At 41.9% G+C, this 11,849-nt stretch overlaps 1 protein-coding gene across 5 annotated transcripts in view; it reads right to left on the bottom strand.

The window, feature by feature from the left end:
- FAT3 (FAT atypical cadherin 3) overlaps nt 1–11,849 on the bottom strand; it is a 621,727-nt gene that overhangs the window by 48,675 nt on the left and 561,203 nt on the right. For all 5 annotated transcript variants that reach the window (XM_079105519.1, XM_079105517.1, XM_079105518.1 and 2 more), the window contains 5 exons: nt 10,326–10,715; nt 7,620–7,834; nt 6,077–6,214; nt 4,998–5,141; nt 1,740–1,937 (listed from right to left, as the gene is read on the bottom strand). In XM_079105519.1, coding sequence (XP_078961645.1) covers nt 1,740–1,937; nt 4,998–5,141; nt 6,077–6,214; nt 7,620–7,834; nt 10,326–10,715 — 1,085 coding nt within the window. The remainder of the gene's footprint in view (nt 1–1,739; nt 1,938–4,997; nt 5,142–6,076; nt 6,215–7,619; nt 7,835–10,325; nt 10,716–11,849) is intronic.

Below are 11,849 nucleotides of genomic sequence, written 5' to 3'. Positions count from 1 at the left end.
GAAAGGCATGAAGCTGCTAGGTGTAAGGTGACAGAGTAATGGGCCTGTGGTTAGAGAAGGACTGGAGGGTGATATCAGCCCAAAGACCCTGAAATTCAAAATCTGAAATTTGGGGCTAGAATTCAGCCTGCAGGGCCCAAGTTTTCAAGCTCTACAGTGCTTGAGTTTTAGCTTAGAGCCGTAGTTTCAGTTTAGGGCAGGAGTCAGCAAATATTTTCTGTAAAGGGCTAGATAATGAATACTTTAGGCTTTGTGGGTCATATGGTCTCTATCACAATCCCTTAATTCTGTCCTTATAGCCTGGAAACAGCCACAAAGCATATGAAAACGAATGGGTGAGGCTACATTCCAATAAAACTTTATTTATAAAAATGAGGCTGAGGGCAGGATTTGGCCCAAGGGGTTATAGTTTGTTCATCCCCCACTTAGGAAAATAACATAATCAAACTGGAATGATTAACCTGGGAGGGATGGGTTAGAAGAGAATGAGCAGAGGAATTACCCAAAAGTCCTCCTATATAAGAGTATGTGTATGGGGCAATTGAGAATAAGGCAGTAAGGGGATCATCAATGATGCGCACAGGGACCTTATAAAGGAAGAAAGCACCAGACCTGGTGGTAGTCTGTTTCAAGGGACTAGGAGGGGAAGTGCTACAGGGATTCCAAAGCCTGAGATATGACACCTGTTTTCTAACAACTAGACAGAATATAAGACACTGGAAATCTTTCCTGGCCCTTGAATTCCTATACTGTGATATGGATTGTTGAAAGAGTGGTGGGAACTGAAGAGTTCATGGGTATTCTCAGAGCTGGCAGTTATTAATTTGGATGGTTTCAAAGAGTAGAACAAGCTATAATTTATCCAAAAAGATAATATGTACAATTTGGTGTGTGTGTGTGTGTCTGTGTGTGTGTGTGTGTGTGTGTGTGTGTGTGGTGCTAGGAATGGAACTTAGGGCCTCACACATACTACCACTGAGCTACATCTTCAGTCCTTAACATCTTACTTAAAACTACACAAGTATGAAGAATTATACTAGTTTTATCATTGCCACTATTCATAATTGGTGTGGGTCTCTCTGTGGGATCCTATGGGTTGAAAAGTCACTCAGCTTTACTGATGGGATCCAAATCTGAGTATTGGTACAGTTCACATGTGAGAATCCTGTGTTCTCTCTTGTTTTTCACTCCCCTTTATGCCCTTTGCATACCCACAACTTTTGCCTTTCTATCCCACTTCATTTCACACAAACCAATGACCTGGAGGACTTACGATACTGGAAGGCTAGTACCAGTTGAATCCTTGGTCCCCTCCTGCCACACCAGGGACAGGCCATGCTATAGCTAAATTCCACTAAGACAGCAACTGATAGCTTCCTCAAGTAGGGTAATGTGGCAAATAATGCTCAGTAAAAAGTCACAAGCTTTAACCAATGAGTTTCTTTGGGGGCCAATTATAGCCCAAGATTCTTAAAATGCCAACTTAGGTGAAGTGACTGTCTGCCAGCCTCAACCTACAGAAATGTCCTTCCTGAACAGGGCAGCTTCCCTTCCTTCCTGTTCAATTTCACATACACAGGCCACTCTTATTCGTGTGAAATTGAATTTGAGATTAAAAGGGGAACATTGCTTCACAGTAATAAAGTATGTTGACTTGGAGAGAGAAAAGCCAACCAACAGGCAGTGAAACAAGCACAGAGAGAAAGGCCACCTGTTGAGGACAGAGAACGTGGCCATACCTGGACACAGAGCACGTATTCTGGAGATTCTGTGTGCTGGAAGACCACTGCTGACCGAAGGATCCCATGAGGGTCCAACACAAACTCTTCTTCTTCATTTCCCGACAAAATAGAGAAAGTAAAGGGAGGCCCATTGTGAAAGGAGTCCCTGTCTGTTACCACCAGCTGCAAGATGCTGGTGCCTACTGGCTTATTTTCCTGCAAAAGAGTAAAAGAAAGAAGGAAGATAAAAATTAGACCTCTCTTCACATTTTAAAAATCCCTCATCACTGGTGACGAGTGCAAAGTTAGGGGATTGGGCTTTAGTGGGAGGGATTCCCTGAGACATTCTCTTCCTTTCTGGAAACATGCTGGTGTCTGTAAGCACCCTGTTTCCCATCTGTGGCTGCCTCGAAAGATGATGCTCTGTAGGTGAGAATGCAAGGTCCTTGTGTGAACCAGCTTGTAGGTTCTCAGGATGGTGTGGGGTACACCTTGTCCTTCACTGGCTTGAGATGCCCAGCATTTATCAGGAAAGCTCTGGGAATAAATGGCTCTCTTCAGCCATTGTGACAACACTGGAGATCCTCTCAGACCAGGAGAAACCTCTCCCTGTTGGGCTGGGAAGGCTCTTCCTCATGCTCACAACATGAGTATGCTGAGGTCCAACACTGTGACATGTGGCACAACACTGGATATTTTGGGGGGACATGCCAGCATTTTCCTAGTCCATGTGCAGAGGCATAGGCCAGGTGAAAGATGAAACTTTTGCAGCCCACCCTAGAACACAGTTTTCCCATGTTTCTCTACAGGAGGAAAGAGGGATGGAATAGTCCTCAACTTGAAAATGAAGAGAAAAGGAATCCTTGCATCGTCAGAATTGTTGGAAACCCTGATGTTATTTTGCAAATGTTATTTTGCAGAATCCCTCTGCCTTTTCCCTAAAAGTAGGAAACAAAGACTCATTGCAGTTCATTCTTGAGTCAAAGGCTATCTTCTCTTTGAAATGCTGAACTAAATCCTCTACAGTGCAGGCACTGTTTTCCTTGCCCCTCTCTGTTTAGACTTCAGTGCTACCATGATCTGGGCCTGAAGTCAGCTTTGTTCGCTCCCACTTCCTGATGGCATCGACTCAAGGATTAAATGGGTTTGGGCTGCAGAGATGGAGACAGTGATACGCTGCAGTGTGGAGGGCAGGCCCACTCAAGATTTGTATGCCGAATTAGCCTTATGAAAACCATATGTTGGAATAAAGAAATCATTCTGGCTTGGGGAAAGGAAGGCATAGAAGGGAATAGAACCTCGAAGGACTCTTGCTCCTTTTCTCAAATGCCCACTTGGTCATCACAGCCTCCCTCTGGAAACCATCAAAGAAAAACCACGGTCCAGGGATGATTTACTATTCTACATGAACAACATACTCAGCACCACGCAAAGCAGGAGATTTATTGATTTGTTTGCTCACTCTATGAAGGCCATTTCCTCTACAGACTACAAGGAGAGAGTGAGAGAGAATGTGTGTTCTTGGGGTCACCACCTGAGAAAGAAAGGTGCACCAAGACACAGACAGGCCTGACCCTGCAGAGGGGACCCGATCAACAGTCCCAGACTGACTTGCCATCTGCATTTGAAAACAATCTGTCAGCCATGGATATGTGTCATAAAATGAATTATGAGTAGCCAAAACCTATTTTGTTGTGGGGGGAGCATGCAGAGACTGAGAGGAAAGAGATCCATCGTGGGTAATGGTCGCAGAGATGAGCAATCTGAGGAAGAAAAAGAGGAAAGTGTAGGCCTGGTGAAGCTCTGTGGAAGCAGGAGAGTGATCAGCATGTGCAGTTGGTGAGAAAAACAATGGAGAAGAGGAAAAACAACTCCCTCCCCAAAGGAAAGGATTCCACTGACTAAGGGGCTGGGACCAGCACATAGCTGCTTGCTCTGTGACTGCCTAGCAGCCTGATTCCTGGACAGCTCAGCAGCATGCGGGCTGAGGAAGCCAGCTGTGGATGGCCAGACTCAGAGTCTTTGATGTCATCCCAAAGGGCTCCCTTAAGATCTGGCCACTCTCACCTTACTTTCTACCCACAAAGCCCTGGGAATACTTGGGGGCAGTTTTGAGACCAAACTGGATAAGGTAAGAGATGATTCTCCAGCTCAATTTCTGTTTCCTCCAAATCATTCACACTGACAGTATTTCTGGGTTGATCCTGCTTAGGTTGGGTCTCCAGCTTCTAGAAATATGGGGAAATAAAGGAAGCTCAGTTCCTGGAACTGTGGTCATGAAATATCTTCTGAATAAAAAATAAATGGGAAGAAGATTCATTCTCTCTGGGAGCAGATTATCAGCAGTAAGTTACTTTATCCTGTAGTCTAATATTAAGAAGCAGGTGAATTTAAAGTGCTAAACAAATTGCTCATGAAGGATTAATTTTAATGAGTAGCGGCTCTACCCTGATGCCAAGCTCCCTTTGAATGAGATGGATCTTGTCATCTCCCTTCCCTGTCAGAGCAGCACAAAGTTGCTTAAAGATAGCCTATCATTACAGAGTTTTGTTTTGTTTTGTTTTCCCTTAAAAGACAGACCAAATTCAAATCCTGACTCTATCACTTACCAGTTGCATGATCTTTGGTGAACTACTTAACCTCACAGATCTTTAGCTCCTTAAATTACCAGGTAGAGGTCAATCCACCGTCCTACTTTATAGTTTGCTGTGGGAATATAGAGTGTATATAAAACATGTGATACAGGAAAGAACCCTTCCTGGATAGCTCTTATCAACATTTATTCATCAGCTGTGGTAGAAGAATCAGGCCCATGATAGAAGGTAGAAGAATACCTGCCTATGAAGGGACAAGTTGATACTAAGAAATAATAAGAAACCCAAATGAGTGACATGGTCTGAATGTTTATGTTTTCCCAAAGTCATATGTTGATATGAAATTCCCAATGCAATTGTATTAAGAGGTAGAACCTTTGATAGGGATTAGCATCCTTATAAAAGAGGTCTTGAGGAAGCTTGTTTGCTTTATCTGCCATGTGAGGACACAGCTAGAAGTCTCTATTATGAAGCAGAGACAAGGCCCTCACCAGACACAGACTCTGATGAAGCCTTGATCTTGGACTTCCCAGTCTCCAGAATGGCGGGCATTACATTTCTGTTGTTTATAAATTACCTAATCTAAGATAAGATTGAACTCACTAAGACAGGGAGTGCAACACAGTATAGGAAGGATGCTGAATGCATACAGATGAGTGCTTGGCAGGCAAGATTTGCTTACTTGAATCACAGCAGTATAGTTGGCAGGTGTAAATACTGGGCTGTTGTCATTCACATCAGAAATATCAATGTTGACAGTTGCAGTTGATGACATTGCAGGAACACCACTGTCTATTGCTTGGACAAGTAATGAGTATCCAGACACCTGCCAAGGCACAAAGAGGTTACAGTAGGGAACAGTAGCACTTCCTTCCTTCTGGGCACTCAGAGGGACTGCAGGTTCCCACCCTGCTTTGTTAAAGATCAGCTACATTTCTGGGGTTCTCTAGCCCAGGTTTTTCAACATCTAACATTTGCAGCTGAATAGCATTCTCTGCTGCTGGGGACATTGTAGGATACTTGCAGGCATCCCTGGCCTTTATCCACCAGGAGCCAATATCACCCTCTGGCCAATTTTAACAATCAAAAATGTCTTCAAACATTGTTCAGTGTCCCTGGGGGACAAAACCACTCCCCATTACCGCCACAGCTCTGGGTCCTTGTTTATCACAACAGTTGTCACCAAAGACCTGTCTTTCTTATTAGTTTTAGTATTTCTGGGGTTATAGAAATGTAACACCCAGTGGATTCTATCTGCTTTGTAGCATCACTACTATGACACTTATTTCTTTATTTAATTTCTCTTCGAAGACACATGTTTTGGTCAAGAAAGACAAGGTTTAGAAACTCAGTATAACCTTGGACAGAGGAATTTTCTATATCATTCTTTCTGGCCTAGGTTCCTTCAGGGGATCTTTTTGTATCTGCTCACTTAGGACCAAAGTTACTAAGGAAACCAGTGTCACAGAATCCTAATAGTGAAAGTACTTTTCTGCCCCTCACTCTAGGAAGGACTGAAATTTAAGCCATCCAGAAAGACAGTTGAGTTTTCTTTAAAACTTCCATATATAAACAATTGCCAGCTGCTATTATTGGCAGAAAGTCTAAACCAAAGGCTTCATACTCCATTTTAAACCATTGCTATTTATTCTCAATATTTAGAATAGAGAACTTTGCTATTTCTAGTTATGGAGCCTGTGCCTCTGATTTCGTTGGAGGTATAGGTGTGGATGGAAAAGGAGTTGGCCTTAAGTGGCTTACCCGTTCTCGATCCAGTTTCTTCTTAACCTTTACAAGTCCCAAGACAGGATCCACTGCAAATTCATTGTCCCGATCTCCACTCACAATGGAAAAATGAATCTGTGCATTGGGCTGGCTGTCTACGTCTTCTGCTATTAACTTCATGGAAACCAAGAAAAACAGAAAAGATATAACACATGAGATACAGAAAGGGTTTATTCCTAGAGTCCCAGAACTGACAGTATTCCTAGGAACCAATGCCAGTGTTAAGCCCCAGTGAAAGAGATAGATGGTTGATTGAAGGAAGACAATACTACTAGTGGAGCCCCATCTCATCTCTTTGCTAATTTACATCTGCCTACAACCTGATGCTTGTCATCCTTGATTTTCTTGAGGCCTGAGACAGTGAGAGCCCAAAGTCAACTGATGGGGATGCTTTCATGATTCCTTCCCAATTCTGCAAATATTAGTTTCTATTGCAGAGTCAGACATTCTCTAATCTAAACCTTTGCACTTCCATGTAAGGAGGTGCAAGAAAATTCCCCTTTATCACATAGTCAATGTGTTGCCCACTGTCTACTACTCTGTATTGGTCGTGTTCAGATTTATATGAACTGAAAGAGTCTGATACTATCCAGGAACAAGAGAGGGCTTGGAAAGTCCACCTTTAACATATCCATCAGAGGGCTGCAGCCACCAGCATCCTGATGCCAGGGCAATCACAGGAGAGATGGTTGTATAGAAGACTTGTCCCACCCAGGATTCAGTAAGGGTGGTAAGGAAGGGACGTGTTTTCCAAATGTAATTTGTGGCCTAAGAGAACCTGAGTTCTCGGAACACACGGCTTGTTCTAAGTGTTATCACAAAAAAATTCCTTCTCTAAAGGGCTCCTCCAAGAGTGGCTGATCAATCTTAAATTTATTCCCATTTGTCACTGCCCTACTCTGTGATTGTGTGGGCGGAGAGGGATTTTAGTCTATCTTTAGCCACATAATAATTTTTACTATACACTAGAAAATTATAATGTACATATTTGTGGGTTACAAAGTGATGTTATGATTTATGGATATTATATGGAATAACTAATTCAAGCTAATTAACAATCCATCACCTCAAACACTTACCACTTTTTTTGTGGAGAGAACATTTGAAATTTATTCTCAGTGATTTTGAAATGTACGATATATCCTTATGAACTATATTTATCACACTTTTCAGAAAAAAAGTAATCTTCAAGTTATCTAATAAGTTATCATCCAAGTTCATATACTAGTAGGAACCATCATTAAAAATTCTTTCCATGGTCTGCTTTGGTTTCCTAGGAAATAGACACTTCTGGGAGACAAGTCACTTTATAGCTTTGATACAAATTAATCTATCTGATCCATTCTATCTGATCAAATTGGAGATAATACCATTGAAAGGCTTGTGCCTGACTAGCACCCTTGGGGATACAAAGACATGGAAAAGGGAAAGTGAAGAAAATCCAACATAGACTTTGTAACTTCTTCACTATATAATAAAGAACATTAGTCTCAGATATCTAGGCATCCCTAGCACTTACCAAAATAACAGAGTCTCCCACCAAGGCATCTTCACTGATGACAGCACTATAGACATCTTGACTGAACTTGGGAGGGTTGTCATTCACATCCGTGAGGTTAATGCTAACAGTGGCTGCAGCACTGAGAGCTGGGGTGCCTCCATCTTTAGCTTCTACCACCAGGTAAAATCTTCTGCATAATTCATAGTCCAGGATTTCTGAGACAGAAATACCCCCTTTGAAGAAAAATGGGAAGCTTTAGATTTGATTAGGGAAAAACATTGGTCAGCCATTCTATAATCATGGTAATATTTATAACATCATCTCCAGCCAAGAATTTTAGATATTCAGGAATTTATTTAATGCCTCCCTGAAAGCATTCCAAAAGTCTGATTAATGCTTTCAGTAAAGCACAGCTATCCATCAAACACAACAATAAAGAAATGAAAAATCTTTGCATGTTTCTATAACATTTTCCTGACATCTTTCAAGCAGCATGAAAATCTCTGCTCATGCAACTAGGGAATAGGGGCAAGGGCAAGCATCTCTGATAAATGTCTCTCAGTTCCTCAGGTGGACCCAGGAATACCCAGAATGAGTTGAGATGTGTAGATGGGATCATATGACCCTGCTCTTCATCAGCAAGTAAATATTTGCAGACTTAGCTGAAATTGAATTAACTACAAAAGTGCTTTGTCAAGTTATGATGTGCTTATCTAACACTATTTTGGCACAAAGAGAGCAAAGGTCTCAGAAATCTCAAGGTATAGTGACATAGGGAAAAGGATTTACTTGCGAATCAGACAGTGGTAAAATATTAAGTGTGAGTTTAGTGTCTTTAGAAAAGAGATGATAATGCCCATGTCACAGAGTTGTCTAAATCAAGCAATTAGAACAACTGAAAACATCTAGTTAGATGCCACCACTAGAAGGGCTCTTTGAGTACTATATTCTTCCTCTCCTAGCCCTTTCTCATGAGGAGACCTGTCTCTGTATGCTGTGATTGGCAGCTGGCCATTGTACTACCTACAGAGCAGTTCTCAAAGCCATTTACTTTTCTTTCACCTGGGAAACAATCATTAGGACAAGGGAGAAGGTCACATCCACTCACAATTTCAGACAGAGGACTTCTCTTGTTACTAAGACAGTCTACTTCTACTTAAGGTGAGAAACAGAAGTCATACCTACCACAGCCTCTTTGTCCCCATAATTAAATTTTTCTAGCACTTATCACCCCTCCTGCTTTATTTTGCAATCCAGTCCCATTGTCCAATGCCAGATTTAAATGGTACTTACCCATTTCCCAATGGTGTTCATACAATGTCCATAATTAGATGCTGAAGCTAACATAGTTAAATAAGGGAAGTTCCCATACATTTTAATTTGAAGTAATGACCTTAATAAACAGAGGGATGGCTGAGAGAAGCTGCTAGTGCAATTGCTCACCAATATTTCTACCCAAAGGTGAGAACTGTATCTTCTGCTTGTCTGGTGTTCCAACAGTTGGTAGTGTTATATCAAGATTAGAACATGAATTCAAGTCAGGAAGAGCCAAGTTCATATCCAGGATAATTCATTTACCAAAGGTGGACACTGGGGAAAATACATACATAACCTCTTTGAAGGTTTGTTTTTCTCATTTGGAATATGTGAGAAGAATCTAGCATATTTGCCATGGTAAGTAGTGTTGCTAATTATACCTTCTTATTTGTATATGGTGACTATTCCAAAAGAGAGCGGACCTCCTTTGCCACCTTCTGAACAGGTATGTAATCCTCGAGTAATGAGGGATAGGCTCAAAGGTGGGAAGGTGTGAGAGTTTTATTTTCCTTATCTGCAAAATGGGTGGTGCCTTGCCTATCCATAGGGGGATTGGTTAACAAATGAGAATATCCACAAAAGGGCTTTAAATAAAAATTCAAATTCTATGAAAGTACAAGAGTAGTGTGATAAGCCTTCCAAAATATTTCAAACTCCTTTTCTGAATTACTCTCTTTACTTACCCCAAAATGCCTCTATGATTTGTTAACTCACTGTTGAGAAAGCTCAAGGGAGATATATATATATATATATATATATATATATATATATATATATGTTGCTTCTAGGCACCTTTTCCCTAGGTGATGCTGTACATCCCCTGCAGATTTTGAAAAGCATGGTGAGGAATGATGATGCTCTGACCAGATGGAATGAGCAGGGCTCAAATGCTGTGCTATTTCCACCAACTGGTAGTCAACATGGGGTGCTGTGTGGGAAGGCCTGCAGGTCACTGGTGCAGATCATAACCAAGGTCCTCTTTGGCCAGTGACCAGAGAGTGGAGTCTAAACGTGGACAGAGGCAGGTGGAAGCTTATCTCTAGGAGAATTTCCCAGCACATATGATCCAAGTGAAACACAAACACACTCTCTCTCACACACACATGCTTGAAATGCAAATACTACTTCCTCTCAATGTGCTTCCATGGAGGAAGCACACTGCCTCTCCTACATCTTCCTTGATAGAAATCTTGAAGCCAAATCTAGGGTCAAGTTTTGCCAAGTAAGCCCAAAGTAAGAAGGTTGAAATTTAGCAGGGGCATTCTTAGAAGCAGAGTGCTGTAGACACGGCCACCAGAACACCTGCTTTCATGAAGAAAAAGAGCCCACTAAGAAGGATACTTTGAGTTAGAGGAGGAGCAGGATGTTTTGAGGCTTTGAATTCTAAGTAGGTTGCTATTTACCCACCTGTCTTTGGGTTGATTCTAAATTTCCCCTGTTCATTCCCAGACCGGATGAGATATGTAATCTCAGCATTTGTGCCAATATCTTTGCTGGTGGCAAAAACAGCAAGGACTTGGGTGCCAGGGGAGGTATCCTCAGGTACAGTCACCAGGTAGTCTCTCCTCTCAAACACAGGGGGGTTGTCATTAATGTCCAGGACAGTGATGGTGACAGTGGCAAAAGAGGAAAGGGACTGTCCAGGACTCTGGTCAGTGGCCCGCACACTGATGTTGTAGGAAGACTGCTGCTCTCGGTCCAGGTGCTGCTCCAGGACGATGATGCCAGAAGAACTGTCAATGGAGAAGAACCCATTGGCTGAGTCTGCCAGTGAGTACACCACCTTCCTGTTGATGCCTGTGGGAGGTGACACAAGCGTGTGAGTAGACAAGAACATAGCTAGACGCTATGCACTAAAATATGAAGGTTCTGATGAGTTTTAAAGAGCCACCCAAAGAAAAAAGAGCCATTTAAAAGTAACTGTGGTACAACAGAAATGAAACCGTCAGTTTTTTTTTTTTTTTTTTTTACTATTATAACACCTTACCAAGGAGGCAGGCATTCAAAAACACACAACTAAATTAAAAGCTTAAAAAACTGGGAGAATATTGACAACAAACATCAGAATTCAGTGGTTCTTGCTAATATGTAATCTGCCCCCCCAAAAAAAAAATCTTTAAGAAAAATTTTCAGATACTAATAGATACATGGGCAAGAATGTGCCACAGAAAGATAAACAGAAACTAACCAGTTAACTGATTAATGACTTCAAGGAATATTTATTCAGACTCTACCAAGCACAATTCTAGGTGCTAGAAGTTCCAGCAATGGATGAGAGTCTAGCATTTCTTAAGAGAGTTTTTACATTCCAGTGGGGTCATGGTGGTAAGGTGGGAGCCACTGGAGGATTCTGAGTGGAGAGTCATGGGATGTGGCTTAGATATCAGCTGTATCCCTTCAGCTTCTGGTTGTGTACAGACTGAAGGGCAGTCAGAGCAGAAGCAGATACATCAGTCAGAGAACCCCTGTAAGACTGCATATGTGCGATCATGGCGGCTTGAACAAGGGCAATGGTGCTGGGCATGGTGATAAGGGATGGCATTCCAGATCTGAGCATGTATTCTGAACTAGGGGTCATGAAAAAGGAATGTTTTCTGTGTGTGTGTGTGTGTGTGTGTGTGTGTGTGTGTGTGTTTGTTTTGTTTTTATTTTTTATTTTATTTTATTTTTTTTGTTTGGTAAAAGTATCAAACTGGGATGGTAGAGAAAGAGGTTTCTGGGGTGACTTTCGGTTTTGACCTGAGCAACTGGAGAGAGGGAGTTATCACGAGCTGAGATGGAGAGGATGCAAGAGGACTAGATATTGCTTGAAAGCCCAAAAGTCTTCTGAGGATTAAGTTTGAGATGGATATTAAATATTCAGTGGAGATTTCAAGTGAGAAGTTAAGTAGAGGAGACCGGAGTTGGGTGGAGAAGCCCAAGCTGAAGGTC

The sequence above is a fragment of the Sciurus vulgaris genome (genome assembly GCF_902686455.1).
Source record: "Sciurus vulgaris genome assembly, chromosome: 11".
In the NCBI taxonomy this organism is placed as follows: domain Eukaryota; kingdom Metazoa; phylum Chordata; class Mammalia; order Rodentia; family Sciuridae; genus Sciurus; species Sciurus vulgaris.
This window is presented reverse-complemented; position numbering and strand designations above follow the sequence as displayed.